This window comes from Desarmillaria tabescens, assembly GCF_030435595.1.
Source record: "Desarmillaria tabescens strain CCBAS 213 chromosome Unknown EV420scaffold_19, whole genome shotgun sequence".
Taxonomy (NCBI): domain Eukaryota; kingdom Fungi; phylum Basidiomycota; class Agaricomycetes; order Agaricales; family Physalacriaceae; genus Desarmillaria; species Desarmillaria tabescens.
The window spans coordinates 512,254-526,081 of record NW_026848318.1 but is presented as its reverse complement, the minus strand read 5'-3'; the positions used below and the strand labels follow the sequence as shown (position 1 = coordinate 526,081).

General features: G+C 48.1%; 6 protein-coding genes across 6 annotated transcripts; 3 read left to right on the top strand and 3 right to left on the bottom strand.

The window, feature by feature from the left end:
• Positions 1-865: 865 nt before the first annotated feature.
• On the bottom strand, positions 866-1,838 carry EV420DRAFT_410862 (uncharacterized protein). The gene is made up of 3 exons (XM_060482007.1): positions 1,599-1,838; positions 1,378-1,548; positions 866-1,327 (listed from the first exon to the last, which is right to left on the bottom strand). The coding sequence occupies exons 2-3, from the start codon at positions 1,499-1,501 to the stop codon at positions 903-905; spliced, it is 549 nt and encodes a 182-aa protein (XP_060330344.1). The 5' UTR covers positions 1,502-1,548; positions 1,599-1,838; the 3' UTR covers positions 866-902.
• EV420DRAFT_410829 (uncharacterized protein) lies at positions 1,785-3,872 on the bottom strand. Its single transcript, XM_060482006.1, has 10 exons — positions 3,442-3,872; positions 3,256-3,395; positions 3,055-3,202; positions 2,805-2,996; positions 2,592-2,762; positions 2,496-2,533; positions 2,378-2,445; positions 2,270-2,325; positions 2,067-2,103; positions 1,785-2,020 (listed from the first exon to the last, which is right to left on the bottom strand). Coding segments are annotated over exons 1-10 (984 nt in total). The 5' UTR covers positions 3,574-3,872; the 3' UTR covers positions 1,785-2,018.
• An 11-nt stretch (positions 3,873-3,883) lies between these two features.
• On the top strand, positions 3,884-4,987 carry EV420DRAFT_1764543 (uncharacterized protein; the record flags this gene model as incomplete). Its single annotated transcript, XM_060480783.1, has 4 exons — positions 3,884-4,299; positions 4,360-4,467; positions 4,520-4,759; positions 4,796-4,987. The coding sequence occupies exons 1-4, from the start codon at positions 4,252-4,254 to the stop codon at positions 4,985-4,987; spliced, it is 588 nt and encodes a 195-aa protein (XP_060330342.1). The 5' UTR covers positions 3,884-4,251.
• A 619-nt stretch (positions 4,988-5,606) lies between these two features.
• Positions 5,607-6,974, top strand: EV420DRAFT_1309197 (uncharacterized protein). Its single transcript, XM_060468542.1, has 3 exons — positions 5,607-5,714; positions 5,770-6,524; positions 6,581-6,974. The coding sequence occupies exons 1-3, from the start codon at positions 5,670-5,672 to the stop codon at positions 6,828-6,830; spliced, it is 1,050 nt and encodes a 349-aa protein (XP_060330341.1). The 5' UTR covers positions 5,607-5,669; the 3' UTR covers positions 6,831-6,974.
• Positions 6,975-8,726: 1,752 nt separating this feature from the next.
• On the top strand, positions 8,727-10,660 carry EV420DRAFT_1546230 (uncharacterized protein). The gene is made up of 6 exons (XM_060473294.1): positions 8,727-8,973; positions 9,032-9,142; positions 9,194-9,327; positions 9,379-9,411; positions 9,600-10,456; positions 10,510-10,660. The coding sequence occupies exons 1-6, from the start codon at positions 8,847-8,849 to the stop codon at positions 10,625-10,627; spliced, it is 1,380 nt and encodes a 459-aa protein (XP_060330340.1). The 5' UTR covers positions 8,727-8,846; the 3' UTR covers positions 10,628-10,660.
• A 119-nt stretch (positions 10,661-10,779) lies between these two features.
• Positions 10,780-12,216, bottom strand: EV420DRAFT_1643391 (NADP-dependent oxidoreductase domain-containing protein; the record flags this gene model as incomplete). The annotated part of the gene is made up of 9 exons (XM_060477507.1): positions 10,780-10,820; positions 10,875-11,105; positions 11,161-11,344; positions 11,399-11,490; positions 11,545-11,688; positions 11,751-11,841; positions 11,892-11,961; positions 12,018-12,105; positions 12,159-12,216. The coding sequence occupies 9 exons, from the start codon at positions 12,214-12,216 to the stop codon at positions 10,780-10,782; spliced, it is 999 nt and encodes a 332-aa protein (XP_060330339.1).
• Positions 12,217-13,828: the final 1,612 nt, after the last annotated feature.

Sequence of the window (13,828 nt, the reverse complement as noted above, 5' to 3'; positions counted from 1 at the left end):
CTTTGGAATTTATTGTATATTACCGTGCGCAAACTGTCAATATAATCTCTACTTGGGTTATATACGGGGAGGCGCATAGTACGGTTGTAAGGGTTATTTCGTCTAGACGTGGAGTGGGTGATTTATTCTGATTCACTGAAAAACGCTGTCTAGTCTTTGGATTTAGATCTACTGTTAGCATAGAGACGAATTGGTGGTTGGCTCCAACAATGTTTTGACAACGACTAACCTCTGGATTCAGTGCCGTCAGCCTATTCAGGCAAAAAAAAAACAGCACGATGGAAGAATACAGCTAGCTACCTCGCAATCTGAAGATCCTGCAGAACTAGCGTCGTATTCTCTACTTTCTGTGTTCCTTCCTTCGTCCGTTGATGGAACATGTTCTGTGACATGTAAGGACGCAGTTGCCACGGGAAATATTCGTTGGAACGCCTGTATCCATAACTTCGCTGGCTTGTTCCAGTGATATTATGACTATTTCCCTCGTATTAACAGTCTACTAACGAAACTACTAAAGAGTGAGTGTATCAAGTCAGCGCGTAATACCAGATTGTTTGACGCCAGTGTTGTACTATATCATTATGAATGAAACACACTTGTCAGAATCTATATCTACACGTAGGTCTGAACGTTTGAACGACGAAGGACAGCAGAATAGCACTGATAACAATGAATATCACGATGAACACTTGTGAGCCACGGCTCGACTTCAAGTCTCTGGTTTGCACAGAAGTAGTAGCGATCTCCATCTCGGTCGATGCTTCGCCAGCGTGTCCTCCCTCTAGTGCATTACCTGGCGAAGAAGCGGTCTTCTCGCCCAAGGTCTGATGCTCGTCGTCCGATATGACTGATGCCGACTCGGATACGGTACCATGTAAAGGCATCCAATCTATTACATTCTATCAGAGGCCATACACACAACGAACCCAGATCTTCCTACCTCCTGTGGAATCGTCGAGGATCTCCATGAGCGGCCACCCAAAATACTCGCAGACGTCCGCGCCCCCACGGGCTGGGTCGAATCCATAGTCGGCGTTCAACTCGGGTATGGTTGTAAGCACCGTTTTGGACACAGGCCGCGCCCACGAGTCCCCCCGTTTTAGAAGCTTCACGCCGAAAACTTCTTCTACTTCAACCGAGGACATCTCTGAGTCCGCGTCATAGAACCATGTAAGGACAGGCCAGGACACCTTGTTGGTCTGATAATCAACGGAGGGAGCGCTTATTGATAACGAGAGCATATGATGGTCTTCGGCCATGAATGTATTGCAGAGACGAAAGGGGTCGTACCTCTTGTCCGGGTCGACGTGAAGATCAAAGCTCATATCTAAATACGCTTGTTAGTCGATAGTTGCTCGTTAGTCAACAGACATCCACCTATTAGAAATGGCTCGTCATCGTCAACATGACCTCTGGAGCGGATACAAGTTTGTAGTTGGGAAGCCTGCGCAATCCACGAATTCAAAATCCCGCCGCAGTGAACGCGAACTGATATCAGCATAATAGGAAAGGGTCCCAGCGTGCGGTAAAGGGACCGTTATTGAACCACTACCAATGAACAGTTAGTAAGAAGATATAAGATCGAAGTAACAACGGACTTGTTTGTCGAGGGCGACAATAGTATAGTGTGACTGTTGACTGTTGTTTCCCAGTGCATGTTCCATTCATCCAATCTAGTCTGGACTCTACCCACCAAAGCCCCCCCGTGTGAGGTCAATACACTACCCGGCAAAGAAAGTTCATTTGGTGGATAGAAAAACTGAGAAGGTCCACGTGGGATGAAGCGTTTGATAGTATTATACACATTGCATAAATTGTCCTTTCGCAATGTGGACGACAGGGACCATCTCTTGATTTGGCTGGAAAGCAGCTCCTCCGGGTCAGGCGGCAAGACCGAAAAATAGCTGCACTCCCTTGGTGTATAAGAGATATACATATAAAAATCCCCACTGCTGTCCTGGTTAGATACCACATTCGTCACAACAATTTGCCCATGTTCGTTGAGATGGGTATAGTTGTCCTTCGAAATCGTCAGTATACATTGAGAGTTCCATACATTGACTGACAACTGCCAAACTTCCCGAATTGGAAAGCGTGTATTGCCTGGACAAATACTCTGAGACCGACTACAGAACGGGTATTCAGGCATATTCTTCTGGACTCCGGCAGATCATACCTCTAAATCGTCTAACTACGCAGTGGCAGATTAGCTGTGTTGGTCTAAAATATCAAAGAAAAGTTGTTTTACCAGTTGAACATAGAATCGTACAAATTGCTTGGCAGTCAGGTTATGTTCATAATCACCGAAAGTGATCAAGGTGGTACCTGTGCACGGAACTTAGACTAAACCAAAGACAAAAGGAACCAACACCCTCACCGTGAAATACAATCACTGGAAAGTTTGGCGATCTGCAGATACCAAAGACTTGTGGGATGTTTGGGTGCCTACACAAAGCATCACTCGATGATCATTAGACAGACATGGAAAGCCGAACTTCATTTTAATCAAAGTGTCTGCATCATCATCGAATTGCTAGATTACAAAAATGATGTTCACTTTGCCAGTGAATAATATAGTAACAGACACTTACTTTCAGCGTAGCTTCTTCATTATCAGGAGAATATTGGTATACGCGAATGATTTTTGCTGTGTTGCTGTTCTCGACTGTGCCGTATCTGTCTTCGTATCCAGGGGAAGAATCAGGCCAAGAAAGAGACACGAGCTTTCCTATGTAGATGTCCCCCGGGAAAAGTTCTCGAACCTACGAATAAGATATAGAATGTTTGATATGAGAATCACCTACCTGTCCTTTATAATATCCCTTCGGATCCTGAAGCTTCTCACAAATCTGGGCCGCATGTTCCTTCTGGATATCGCCCAAGGAACGTATCTCGCTTCGGATGTAGTGTGCCTGAGATTTAACGGTCGAGGTGACAGTGCTCAGGGCATCCTGCATCTCAGACATCGCGAACCTTGAGTCGGTAGTAACCAGAACCTTGAAAGGGACAGACAGTCAATACAAATACTAGTGCATACAACGCCCGAGCGCATACAAGGTAATCTGCCTTGATGTTGTTCACTTGCTGCTTGTATCCATCGATAACGCCGGAAATCTTCTTCGTTTTCAGGAATCGCGTAATGCTTTTGGACTTCAAATTCCGTCGAGTGGTGTTTAGTTCGGAAATTAAACTCTCCAGGTATCTGGACAGAAGTTTCGGTAAGTAAGGTTCAGCAATTTGTACATGCCAACTCACGCCTGAAGCTCCACACATACATCGCGAAAATGTGTCGCACTCGTATCACCGTGTGCTTCAACGGTTTCCTTGATGATCCGTATTGTCGTTCCAATGCTCTCTGCCAAGTCTTGAATATCTTTGTTGTTCTTGCCAGCTAACTAGACCTCCGCTCAATAACATACAGCAGCAGTTAATAGCACGTACCTCAATGACCTCAAGAATTGTCGCTATACATCCTGCAACACCCTTGATGTACGGAAATGGGGCCATTTCACCCGCAGCCGCGGTAAGCTTTGCAAATTGTATCCATGCGCCAATATTCGAATCTCCCGACATTCTGGTGGTAGTGGTGGTAGTGGTGGTGGTGAGAGGGTGGGTCCACCGTTGGCACAGCCGAGCCTAGCACGGTATAAGTATACGCTGTTATGCTGTTCCAAGCTGTTGCGCTGTTTCCGAGCTGTTGAGATCACATGCATGGGAAGCTCGAGAATCTAGCGACTTTGCAGGGCTATGGATGTGGATAGAGGACACAGATTGCAGGCGAACAGCAGGATCATGTCCAAGGTTGGACATTGAGGAAGGGACATATCGAACAGGCGGATTCAGTGGTGGTGGATGGTAAGAGAGGCCGCGCGCCGGCCTGAGTGCTGCTCTTTGACCTCTTACCACCGCCATGGATCCAACTCCTCTCTTTCTCTGCAAAAATTCTACCCCGTCTTTCGATGTTGAATAGGATTATTCTGCCCAGATTTGTATCTCATATCTCGAGAAAATGATCATTTGATTTTTTGGGTATCAGATGCATTCTTTAGTTGGACTAGAGGTGTGGGCCATTGCTGCGCGCGGCGGGTCCGAGTTCTATGACTTTGAAGAGTATGGCTAGCACATCTTGTTCGAAAAAGACTCGCTCAGTGGCAGCCGCCAGTTGCGGCCAGGGTTGTGGTCACTCACGCGTCCACATCCTCAAGTTGAACCACCACCACATCACCACGCCAGATAACAGACGCGACAGCGATGGATTCTTGTATCGCGAATAGCACTTCGCATTCTCAAAGGCCCTCGGTGAGTGTGCGAGTGATTGTATATATCCGCCAAGACTAATTCTATTTTCTATCGTAGTAGGCCAACATTCACCTCAACGATACACGGACTGAGCTCTTCGGCGGAAAATCTCACGGCAATCATGATTTCTCGGTCTCAATCGTTTCCAGCCCCTCGCTTAGTCGACACGTACGTTCCTGTACCTCGAATTGAGAGCTGGGCGCCTTTCCCTCTTCCAAAGGATGGTGCTCATCTCGAGCTCGAGCTTACTAGTAACATATCAGAAGGAAGAGTTGGCCTCGCATACTCCGCCCGAGTCCTTCACAACACGGCAGACACGGACTTTCCTGACCTCTGCATCAAATTGGTGAAGCCAAAATACGGCAGGACTTTGGCACGAGAAGCCTGGTTTTATGAGCAACTTTCTCTTGAGCCAGAATACGAAGGCGCAATTACGCCACGTTGTTTTGGGTTCTTCACTGTAACACTTTAAGACTGCCTTGATACCAAAGGGCAGCCAGTGACGCGTGTTGAACCTTGGGAAAACAGTTACATTACGATCGACCCACCCGAGCCACATTCTGATCAGACAGATGATTCTGACGAGGAAGAGGATATTGATTGGTGGCTTCCTTACGATCCTCCAGGTCTTGATGATTTCTTCAAGGATGACGATGGCCTGAAGAGTGGATCGTCTTGGAACGAATGACGCCCATCTGAATCGAATCCACTGATATGCGTCCTCGTACTGGAAATTTTGGGGAAGCCCTATTCCTCTCACAAGGAACGCGAACAGGAAGAGCTCAGGTACGTTGTTCTTGTATCAAGCTTTTTTGCTCACCTTTTGATTCCAATCAGTGATATGCGTGATGTCGTGCGTGATGTGAGCTCTACCGGAATTTTGCATAGAGATCTTCGGTATAGCAATGTCTTACAAGCATCTAACGACGCGATCTGTCCTCGTCATCAACGTGTGCACCGGTGGCGGTTGATCGATTTCGACATCTCGGCAAAGACGTTTATTACGCCTGAAACACCAGCCGATTCCAGTTATGCTATGAACTCGCAAGTTAGGGTGATAAGCACAGCTTACTTTTGTGGATGGATATAGTTTGAAATAATTCACGTTCACTCTTCGATGTACAGGCGCTTATACTGGTACTCATTTAGACAATAGATAGCTGCAGCTATTTGACGGCTTTCTGTGACGAAATTTTAGAAGTTAATATCCGTCATTCTACTAATGGCTCGTCCGGTTAACTGAAGAAATCGCCTGGAAGCCAATATTTGTCACGTGTCAGTGCCACAAGCGCGCAGCGGGTCATGATCTTGGTTACTTCCCGCCATGCGACTCCTTCAACTTGAAGTTTGACAAACAATTACTGTTACTCATGCAGTCCAGCGCACGCGAACAATGTCTCCAAAAGACACCCGTTGTAAGTAGCCAATGTATTGATTTATTCCTTCGCACTGAGCGCCGACTTTTCTCAGCGTGAGGCTAGCATCTCTACCTTCTCCTCTTTGTCAGTGCACGGTCTTGGATATTCTGGAGACAACCCAGCAAAAATTACCTTTTCTCGCTCCCAATCATTTCCAGCTCCCCGCTATGTCCGGTCATACGTTCCCTTACCACGAATTGAGAGCTGGGCACCCCTGTCTCTTCCGAACAACGGCGGTCACCTTGAGATAGAGTTGACGAACAAAATATCCGAAGGAAGAGTTGGTCTGGTGTACTCTGCCCGCGTTATTCATGATACGACTCACTCGGACCTTCCTGAACTTTGCGTTAAAGTGGTAAAGGCTGAGTATGGCAGGACTTTAGCGCGAGAAGCGTGGTTTTATGAGCAGCTTGCTCTTGAACCGGGATGCGAAGGAGTTATTTCACCGCGCTGTTTTGGGTTCTTCACCATTCCTCTTAAAGACTGTTTTGATGCCAACGGACGGCCTGTTTCGCCCATCGAACCTTGGGAGAACATTGAGCTTCACAGTCCGAAGTCAAATTATGATGACACCGACGAGTCAGACGACGAAGAAATCACAGATGAACAGGGCGCCTCAGACTGGTGGCTTCCTGACGATCCGTCGTATCTTGACAAGTACTTCAAGGACGATGACGGTTGGAAGAGCGGGTCGCCTTGGAATGAATGGCGAGCTTCACCGTCGGATCCGCTAATATGCGTCCTCGTACTGGAAAAACTAGGAGAGGCATTCTCTTCCCCAAAAAAACAAGAAGAGGAAGAACTCAAGTCGGTTATTCTCTCTCTCTCTGTAATATCTTCGCTCACACCATAACTTGATGTAGCGATATCCGCGACGTCGTCCATGACCTAGGTTCCATCGGAATAATGCACAAAGACCTCCGATATAACAATATTGTACGAGCAACTACTGATGCGATCTGTCCCCGCCATCAACGTCCGCACCGCTGGCGGCTGATAGATTTCGACATGGCGGCGAAGACATTTGTTACGCCTGCAGTACCAGCTGATGCCAAATACGCTATGTTACAAGTCGAGCTAGTCGGTAGAGCTTACTTCTGGGGATGGGTCTAGATAAAAGCCTCCATGCTGGAGAGGCTTATCAAGGGAAGAGGTGATGTGTACCCTGAGACAGTGGGCCAGTGTGGGTGGAATAACCTATATAGTGCCTTCCTTCGGAAAATGTGACACGACATTATTGGCCACAACCTAATCGACGCCCTTCGTAACCTTTGTTAGGCTCCTACGAAGCTTGAGCAATAAGAATATGGCTTGTAGATCAACGACGAAAATAAAATCTCATGGAGGTCGGTCTGTTCCGGGAAGAAATTTTTTGTGAGGCAAGTGATAGTCGCGGGCATGGTCGTTGTAGCTATAATGCAAACTCGCGTATCGAAACATATAAATGGGTATTTCACGTCCATGTGATCATATGGGCCGGGCGGCCCGGAGACTGACTGAGGTCCCAATCACGTGCTTGGGTCGCCTTTTCGTCGAATTTTGAAGACGAACTTGATATACACTCATAAATGGACGATTCGCTTGCCGATTTCCCTTCTCAAGGACACTCAGTACGTGCCGGATAACACTTGGATACAGCCGTTGGTTGATCCCGCATTATCGCAGCGCGCCAAAATTCGTATATTCTCGTCCTGGACCTTACACTGTGGCAGCTATGTCGACCTTAGTCTTTTCCAGTTCCACGCTTTCGTCTGGCTGGATGTCCCTTTGCCTAGAATTGAGAGCTGATCTCCTCTCCCTCTTCCAAAGAATGGCGCTTGTCTCGAGCTCGAGCTGACTGGCTGCGTATCCGAGGGAAGAGTGGGAATCGTATACTCCACATGAATTATCCACGATACGGCAGACTCAGACTTTCCTGAGCTGTCAAGGTGGCGAAGCCCGAATATGGCAGGACTCTAGCGCCGAGAAGCGTGGTTCTGCGAACTGCTTGCTGTCGAACCAGGATGTGATGGGCTAATTACACCACGATGCTTTGGATTCTTCACCATCCCTCTGACAGACTGCTTTGACATCAAAGGAGAGCCGGCTTCTCACGTTGAACCTTGGGAGAATATCAAGATCAAACGTCCCGAGCCAGACTCTGAGGAGACTGATTGATCGAACGACGAAGAAAATACAAGTGTATCTGACAATTCAAAGGGTACATGTTGGTGGCTTCCTGATGATCCTCCATATCTTGATGAAGACAAACGGAAAAGTGGGTCGCCTTGGAATGAATGGCGCGCGCCTCCGTCGGATCCGTTGCTGTGTGTCTCTGTGGCGTACTCAGCTCCCAGCGGAGGAAGAACTCAAGTCAGTCATCCCCCCCGAAATGCGTGTTTCATGGATAGTTCAACTTGTTACAGTGATATTCGCGATGTTGTCCGTGGCCTGGGTTCCACTGGATTATGGCATGGAGATCCAACAATATCGTGGGAGCAACTACCGACGTTGTTTGTCCCCACCATCAACGTTCACACTGTTGGCGGCTGATCGATTTCGACATGGCGACGAAGACGGTTGTCACACCTGAAGCGCCAGCTGATGCTAAGTACGAGGTCGTACTGATCGGCGAAGCTTACTACTGAGGATGGGTCTATATGGAAGTGAAAATGTATAGTTGGGTACTTTATAGAAATAATTTCTGAAGGCGATTTATGGCCTTCACCTTGGGACGGTCTCTTTCGCGCTTTGCCTCGTAAAATACGACAAAGATTTTGGGATATTAAGATTTCGAAAAATGAGAACGAGGAGCAACAAGGTGGTTACTCGACGATCATCTTATCGTAAGGGGAAAAAATCCCTCCGTCTTATTCTTTTCCATCTCAATGGAAACATTTATGTGGGAAGTATTTAGCTGCTATGGCCCCCGGCTAACTTCCTCATCCCACCGTTGGGGCATTATTTTATTGTCATTACGCTGTGTTGTCCACGCCAAGCCGACGGATCCGAAACAGATGCTTCGGGCCGGTGCCAGCGGCGCTACTTGGTAATCATCCACCATGTTCTCTGGCGTTCTATGAATCTCTGCTTATAACGATCACGTCGAGCGAATTCTTGTTTGCTTAATCATTATCTGTGCTAAGGGCCATGTCGGAGGGTCTTCCTCTACTCAGTGGTCCTCCACCTACACCAGGACGAGCTGAGAGCTCATGCAGGAAATGCAATAAAGAGTTCAATATTATCTTTACTCGCTCTCGGCAGTGCAATCATTGCGGTGAACCTAGAAATTTCTTTCTAGAAGAGGGAGAATCTGACTGCTTTTGGTTTTGCAGGATATTCGTATTGCCACAGCTGTACCGATTATCAGGCTCTTATGCCTCGTGCCAATTCCAGTGGCTATGAAGCCCTAAATGTGTGCGCTTACTGTATTGAGTTCTTACAAAGTGCGTGCATTTCTGATGGTGACGAAATCGCAGCTGATCATCTCAAGCCAGTGACTGCGGCATCAAAGGGAGCTCTCAGAAACCATTCGCTGGCAAAACTGAGAAAGTACGCCCATGCGTACAATATAAGATTGGATCATGCAGTTGAAAAGGATGACGTTATTGAGACTATCCTCGCAGCAAGAGTGCGTACCAAGGCTTTGAGTCACTGACAACCATCTTACCAGCGCTTACAGCGTCCAAATGGTTGCCTAAGTCCTAATCACGAGGTACGACGTTTTCCATTTTGTGATGGCTTATATGGGTGAAGAACGGAACGCTTCCTGGTCTCGTTTCACTGGACTATATGGTGTGGCGCGACCTACTTCTGCCACGGTGAAACGAGACCTGCCACTGATCCTCTTTTCACCCATAACGCGCCGCTCGAACGTTAATTTCTCATCCAAGTTACCATTAGGAATATTATCGACAATATTCAGTTCCGGATAGATATGGACGCCCCCGAGGACTTTTCTCGCGAACAGGACCAGGTACAGGACCTATCCCACCACCACCCCCGCCTCGGCGGCCAGCTAATCGACAGCCGACTTACGAATTTCCTCGACCAGATCTTGCTCCTGATGACCCACCACCGCGGGACCGTCCGACACCGCCACGCCCTCGAGCTCCCACGACACCACCACCACGTCAGGCTCCAACAACGCCACCGCGTCAGGCCCCTACGACACCGCCCCGTCCAAATCCTACTCGTCAGAGTCCCCCACAGGCACAGGCACCGCGTCAGACTCCTCCCCGCCAGCAACATCAGCAACCTAGGGCGTCTCGATCATCAGAGAACCTCAATGTACCCCGAACTCCTCCCCGAGCTCGTACAACATCTACCTCACCTCCTCCCACTCTCAACCAACTCGTTGAAATGACCCCGGCAAGCATATCAGCGTTATCGATAGGCTCCCTCAAAGCGATACTTTTCAGCAATCACGTCAACGTCGGAATCATCCTTGAGAAAAGCGATCTTGTCTCGAAAGTGACAGCACTCGTTGAGGACGAGAAACGAGATCGAGAAAGACAGAGGTTGGCAGAGGAGCAGGAAGAGCAGGAAAGGATTCGGAGACAGAGGGAGATACTGGAAGAGATTGAGAGAGCGAGGCAAGCTGAGGCTCAGCAGAACTCAGAGGCTGATGATACCCCAGTTTCTCCTTCACCACCGGTTACGCCTCCAAAGCCACCCGCACCATCGAGTTTTACCGAACGAGGCGGCCTGTGCGTCGTATGTCAGGATGAGGAAGCGAATATTGCTATAGTTGATTGCGGGTATGTTCTCTTCCCATCGGGCCTTGCTCAGTTTTTCCTAATAGTCGTTCCAGGCACCTTGCGATGTGTAGAGAATGTTCCGATTTGATTATGGCTGGTTCTCGTGAATGTCCCTTATGCCGTACTAGGATCATCACAGAGGCGCGGCTACTTCGGATATTCAAGACCTGATTTTTTATGTGCTATGACTTAAGATTTGTAAGATGTATTTATTCACACCGTCAGTGTTCGTAGCACCTATATCAGCTGTATATTACATCGACCTTTGGCAATAGTGACTTTATAAATAAACTGCTGTTTTCTTTGGTCTACTAACCCCGTGTCTAAAGCAGCTTCGGCCAGTGGTCAAAGCCCAGTTCGACAGCTAACCACAGAAATGAGATGGACATTCGTTGACCGTCAAAGAAAGGGAACTTACGCCAGGGAGGTGTAATGAAACTTCGAGGTGAAAGACAGAACATTGAGCTTCTAGTGTACCGGGAAAGTAGAAGATCATCATACCGTTTCTGTTTGCCTGCCGCAGCGAGCCCATCGAGTTTCTCTACATCTTCTTTGGACAGTTTAGACAAACCGGCCAGTGCGCCTGTGAGGTTGGACGTGATACGAGCCGGGGTCACCGACTTGGGCAGGGCGATAATCTGTTTTGCCACTTTATAAGAGTTAGAATATCGTGCACCTTGTTTCAACAAGAATGGAAAACATACGAAGCCAGCCGAGGAGAACGTCGGAGGGTTGAATGGAGTGCTTCTCAGCAATCGCGACGACGACTTCATCTTTGAGAATGGGGGAATTCGTTGATCCCAGAGGCGAATAGGCTTGTGGAAGGATCCCTTTACTCCGACCATACTCGATTAATTCGTGTTGGGGGTTGTAAGGGTGTATCTCGAGCTGAATCAAGGTTCGCATTAGAGAGACGCAGAATAAGAAGACGAGAAGACGTACCTGGTTTACAGCAGGAATGATGGTTGCGTATGGAAGGATCTCATCGAGCTTCATCTTGGAGCAGTTGGATACTCCGATGGTTCTGACCTTACCTAGAATCGAAATTTAGGGATCAAAGAGGAAGGCCAAATGGCGTTAACGTATACCTTTCTTTAACATCTCTTCCATCTGGGCCCAGGTATCCTTGAGGGCCCAAGAATGATCGACGTCCCGTTTACCATCTGGAAGGGTCGGGAAGACAGGATGGTTTCCTTTCGGATTCAGAGGGACGGGCCAATGCACGAGGTATACTGTTATTTCCCCCCACGAAATATGAGCTCGGATCAGACGCAAAGATAGGGCGATAACGCACGATCAAGGTAATCTGTCCCGAGATTTGCAAGGGTCTGATCAAGGCATTCTTCGACACGAGAGTGCCATGTCCCCCACAATTTGCTGGTTATCTGTAGACACGAAAGTTAGCACGCAGATAAGCTCGTTCGACGGTACTCACGAATATCTCAGACCTGAGAACGCCAGACGCTTTGATACCCTCGCCTACGTCCTTTTCGTTTCCGTAGCCCCTAGTATCGATTAATGAACTTCATGACACCCTAAGAAAGAAGGTTCAATCACGTACCATGCACAATCGATATGCCTATATCCAGCATCCTTCAATGCGTGAGAGACCGCAGCAACGACCTCTTCTGGTTTGGATTGCCAAGTTCCTGCAACAAAGTTAGACGTGATCGAGGGGGATCGAGGACGAGAAAGCACGAACCAAGTCCGATAATGGGAATTTCGTAGCCGCTGTTGAGCTTAACTGTGGGGACGGACATTGTTTATCGATATAGCAACCGTAGAAGGACAAATTGTGGACTTCTCCATCGATGGCGCGGTCTTTATACAGGGATGTAGTCTCCTCGGCCCGTCGGCCCGGATTGTCCCCACATGACGGTGAGCCGGCGTGTCGATGTGGTCAACAGAACTTGGTCGCAATGCGATTCCAAGTTTACAAACACCCCTAGGCGTAATCATTACTCAGGGATCGTTCGGGTCCAGGTTCCGCACTATCTTCTCGTCACTATACTCCTGAACTCAGGACCGTTGCCCAGGTACAAGAATGTGCGCTGTGGTCTTGGACCGCTACGGAGTTACATGGGCAAGTATTAGTGGGGAGTGATGGAGCACATTGCAAGGTGTTTGACGCAGGAGAAAAAGCCCAACTGAGGACGGAGGTCACCTTTCCGGTTTGACCATCACAATTGAATCAGCCTGACCAATCATCATGACCCCAAAGACGTTGGTATTCCGCTGTATCAAATCGCTATGGAAGACGAACTGAAACCAAGGACACGTTGGGAGAAGAATTAAACAATTGACTTGGCATGTTTTAAATGCAAATGTGATTTGTGTGTGATGGTGCCGTAGTGGTGGTGGTGGTTTTTATTCTGATCATGTCCCTAAGTGAGTTTCGCCAACAACCATGATAACGCAGGGCCTTTCCTAATAGCATTACAGTCACTCAGCACATTCTTAAATTTCCGGTAATCCACAGCGCCACACGTTCCCCCCAGATGCGACCGGTTAGACTGGCAGAACAATTAGGTGGAATTCCGGTCGAAGAAATTTTCGCGAATCGGAAGGCGAAAAAGAAAGAGGTTCAGCACGTGCCCAAACGTTAAAATCAGTCAATATCGGCCCGGATTTTACCGAGGCTACATGATTTGGCGGTTCCGCGAGTATCTATAAAGCGGCTTGCCAAGCTAGGTTCGTTAGACAAGGTTTCACGGACTATCATCGCTGGAATGAAGTGGAATGAAGCAAATGTCTCACTATGGGTCCGTCTTTGATATACCAAGTACAAGGTATATCGGACTGAGCTCTGGCACTAGTGAGTACGCTCCTCATCATGTTGAAGTCAAGTAAAACATTTAGTGGAGAAGGTACAGTACCATCCATATCCGCAGCATCATCAATCTTGATCTTTAGGATTGCTTCCTTACAGGCCAGCGTGGATTCTTCCCATTCGACTGTATTATTACTGTCTCCCCGGATGTTTTCCCTTTGCGAAGCCCTCCTCCTACTGGAGACCACGATCTGCCGTGGTAACGTTAACGCAGGGTACAGATTCGCAATGCTCAGCAAGTCACAATACGCCTATCCTTGGTTTGAATATCCTATCAATCATCAATAAATTGTATGATGCTCAGGCCCCCCCCATTCAGGTCGGATCTTTGTCCTGCGACTTTTTCTCGGTCCCACTCTATTATCCCTGGGAGGTGAGTCCGATGTACCCGTGGCCCCTTTCTCCCGACATCTTCTCACATCATCACTGGACGTGCGTGGATACGAGGAATCAGTCCCCCGGATGTTTTATGACGTCTGCGTGGGATAGTGATCCCCTGTCACTGGTGAAGTTAAATGTGCTGCTTTTCAGCTACCGAGTCT

Excerpts from the sequence above, each read along its gene's own strand:
- EV420DRAFT_1546230 (XM_060473294.1), top strand. The coding sequence starts at position 8,847 with ATGTCGGAGGGTCTTCCTCTACTCAGTGGTCCTCCACCTACACCAGGA. Across the intron at positions 9,143-9,193 it reads CTGTATTGAGTTCTTACAAA|TGACTGCGGCATCAAAGGGA; the intron begins GTGCGTGCATTT and ends ATCTCAAGCCAG. Across the intron at positions 9,328-9,378 it reads AGACTATCCTCGCAGCAAGA|CGTCCAAATGGTTGCCTAAG; the intron begins GTGCGTACCAAG and ends CAGCGCTTACAG.
- EV420DRAFT_410829 (XM_060482006.1), bottom strand. The coding sequence starts at position 3,573 with ATGTCGGGAGATTCGAATATTGGCGCATGGATACAATTTGCAAAGCTT. Across the intron at positions 3,396-3,441 it reads CAATTCTTGAGGTCATTGAG|TTAGCTGGCAAGAACAACAA; the intron begins GTACGTGCTATT and ends GCGGAGGTCTAG. Across the intron at positions 2,104-2,269 it reads ACCTGACTGCCAAGCAATTT|GCAATACACGCTTTCCAATT; the intron begins GTACGATTCTAT and ends GTATTTGTCCAG.
- EV420DRAFT_1309197 (XM_060468542.1), top strand. The coding sequence starts at position 5,670 with ATGCAGTCCAGCGCACGCGAACAATGTCTCCAAAAGACACCCGTT. Across the intron at positions 5,715-5,769 it reads GTCTCCAAAAGACACCCGTT|CGTGAGGCTAGCATCTCTAC; the intron begins GTAAGTAGCCAA and ends GACTTTTCTCAG. Across the intron at positions 6,525-6,580 it reads CAAGAAGAGGAAGAACTCAA|CGATATCCGCGACGTCGTCC; the intron begins GTCGGTTATTCT and ends AACTTGATGTAG.
- EV420DRAFT_410862 (XM_060482007.1), bottom strand. The coding sequence starts at position 1,501 with ATGCTGATATCAGTTCGCGTTCACTGCGGCGGGATTTTGAATTCGTGG. Across the intron at positions 1,328-1,377 it reads TGACGAGCCATTTCTAATAG|ATATGAGCTTTGATCTTCAC; the intron begins GTGGATGTCTGT and ends AAGCGTATTTAG.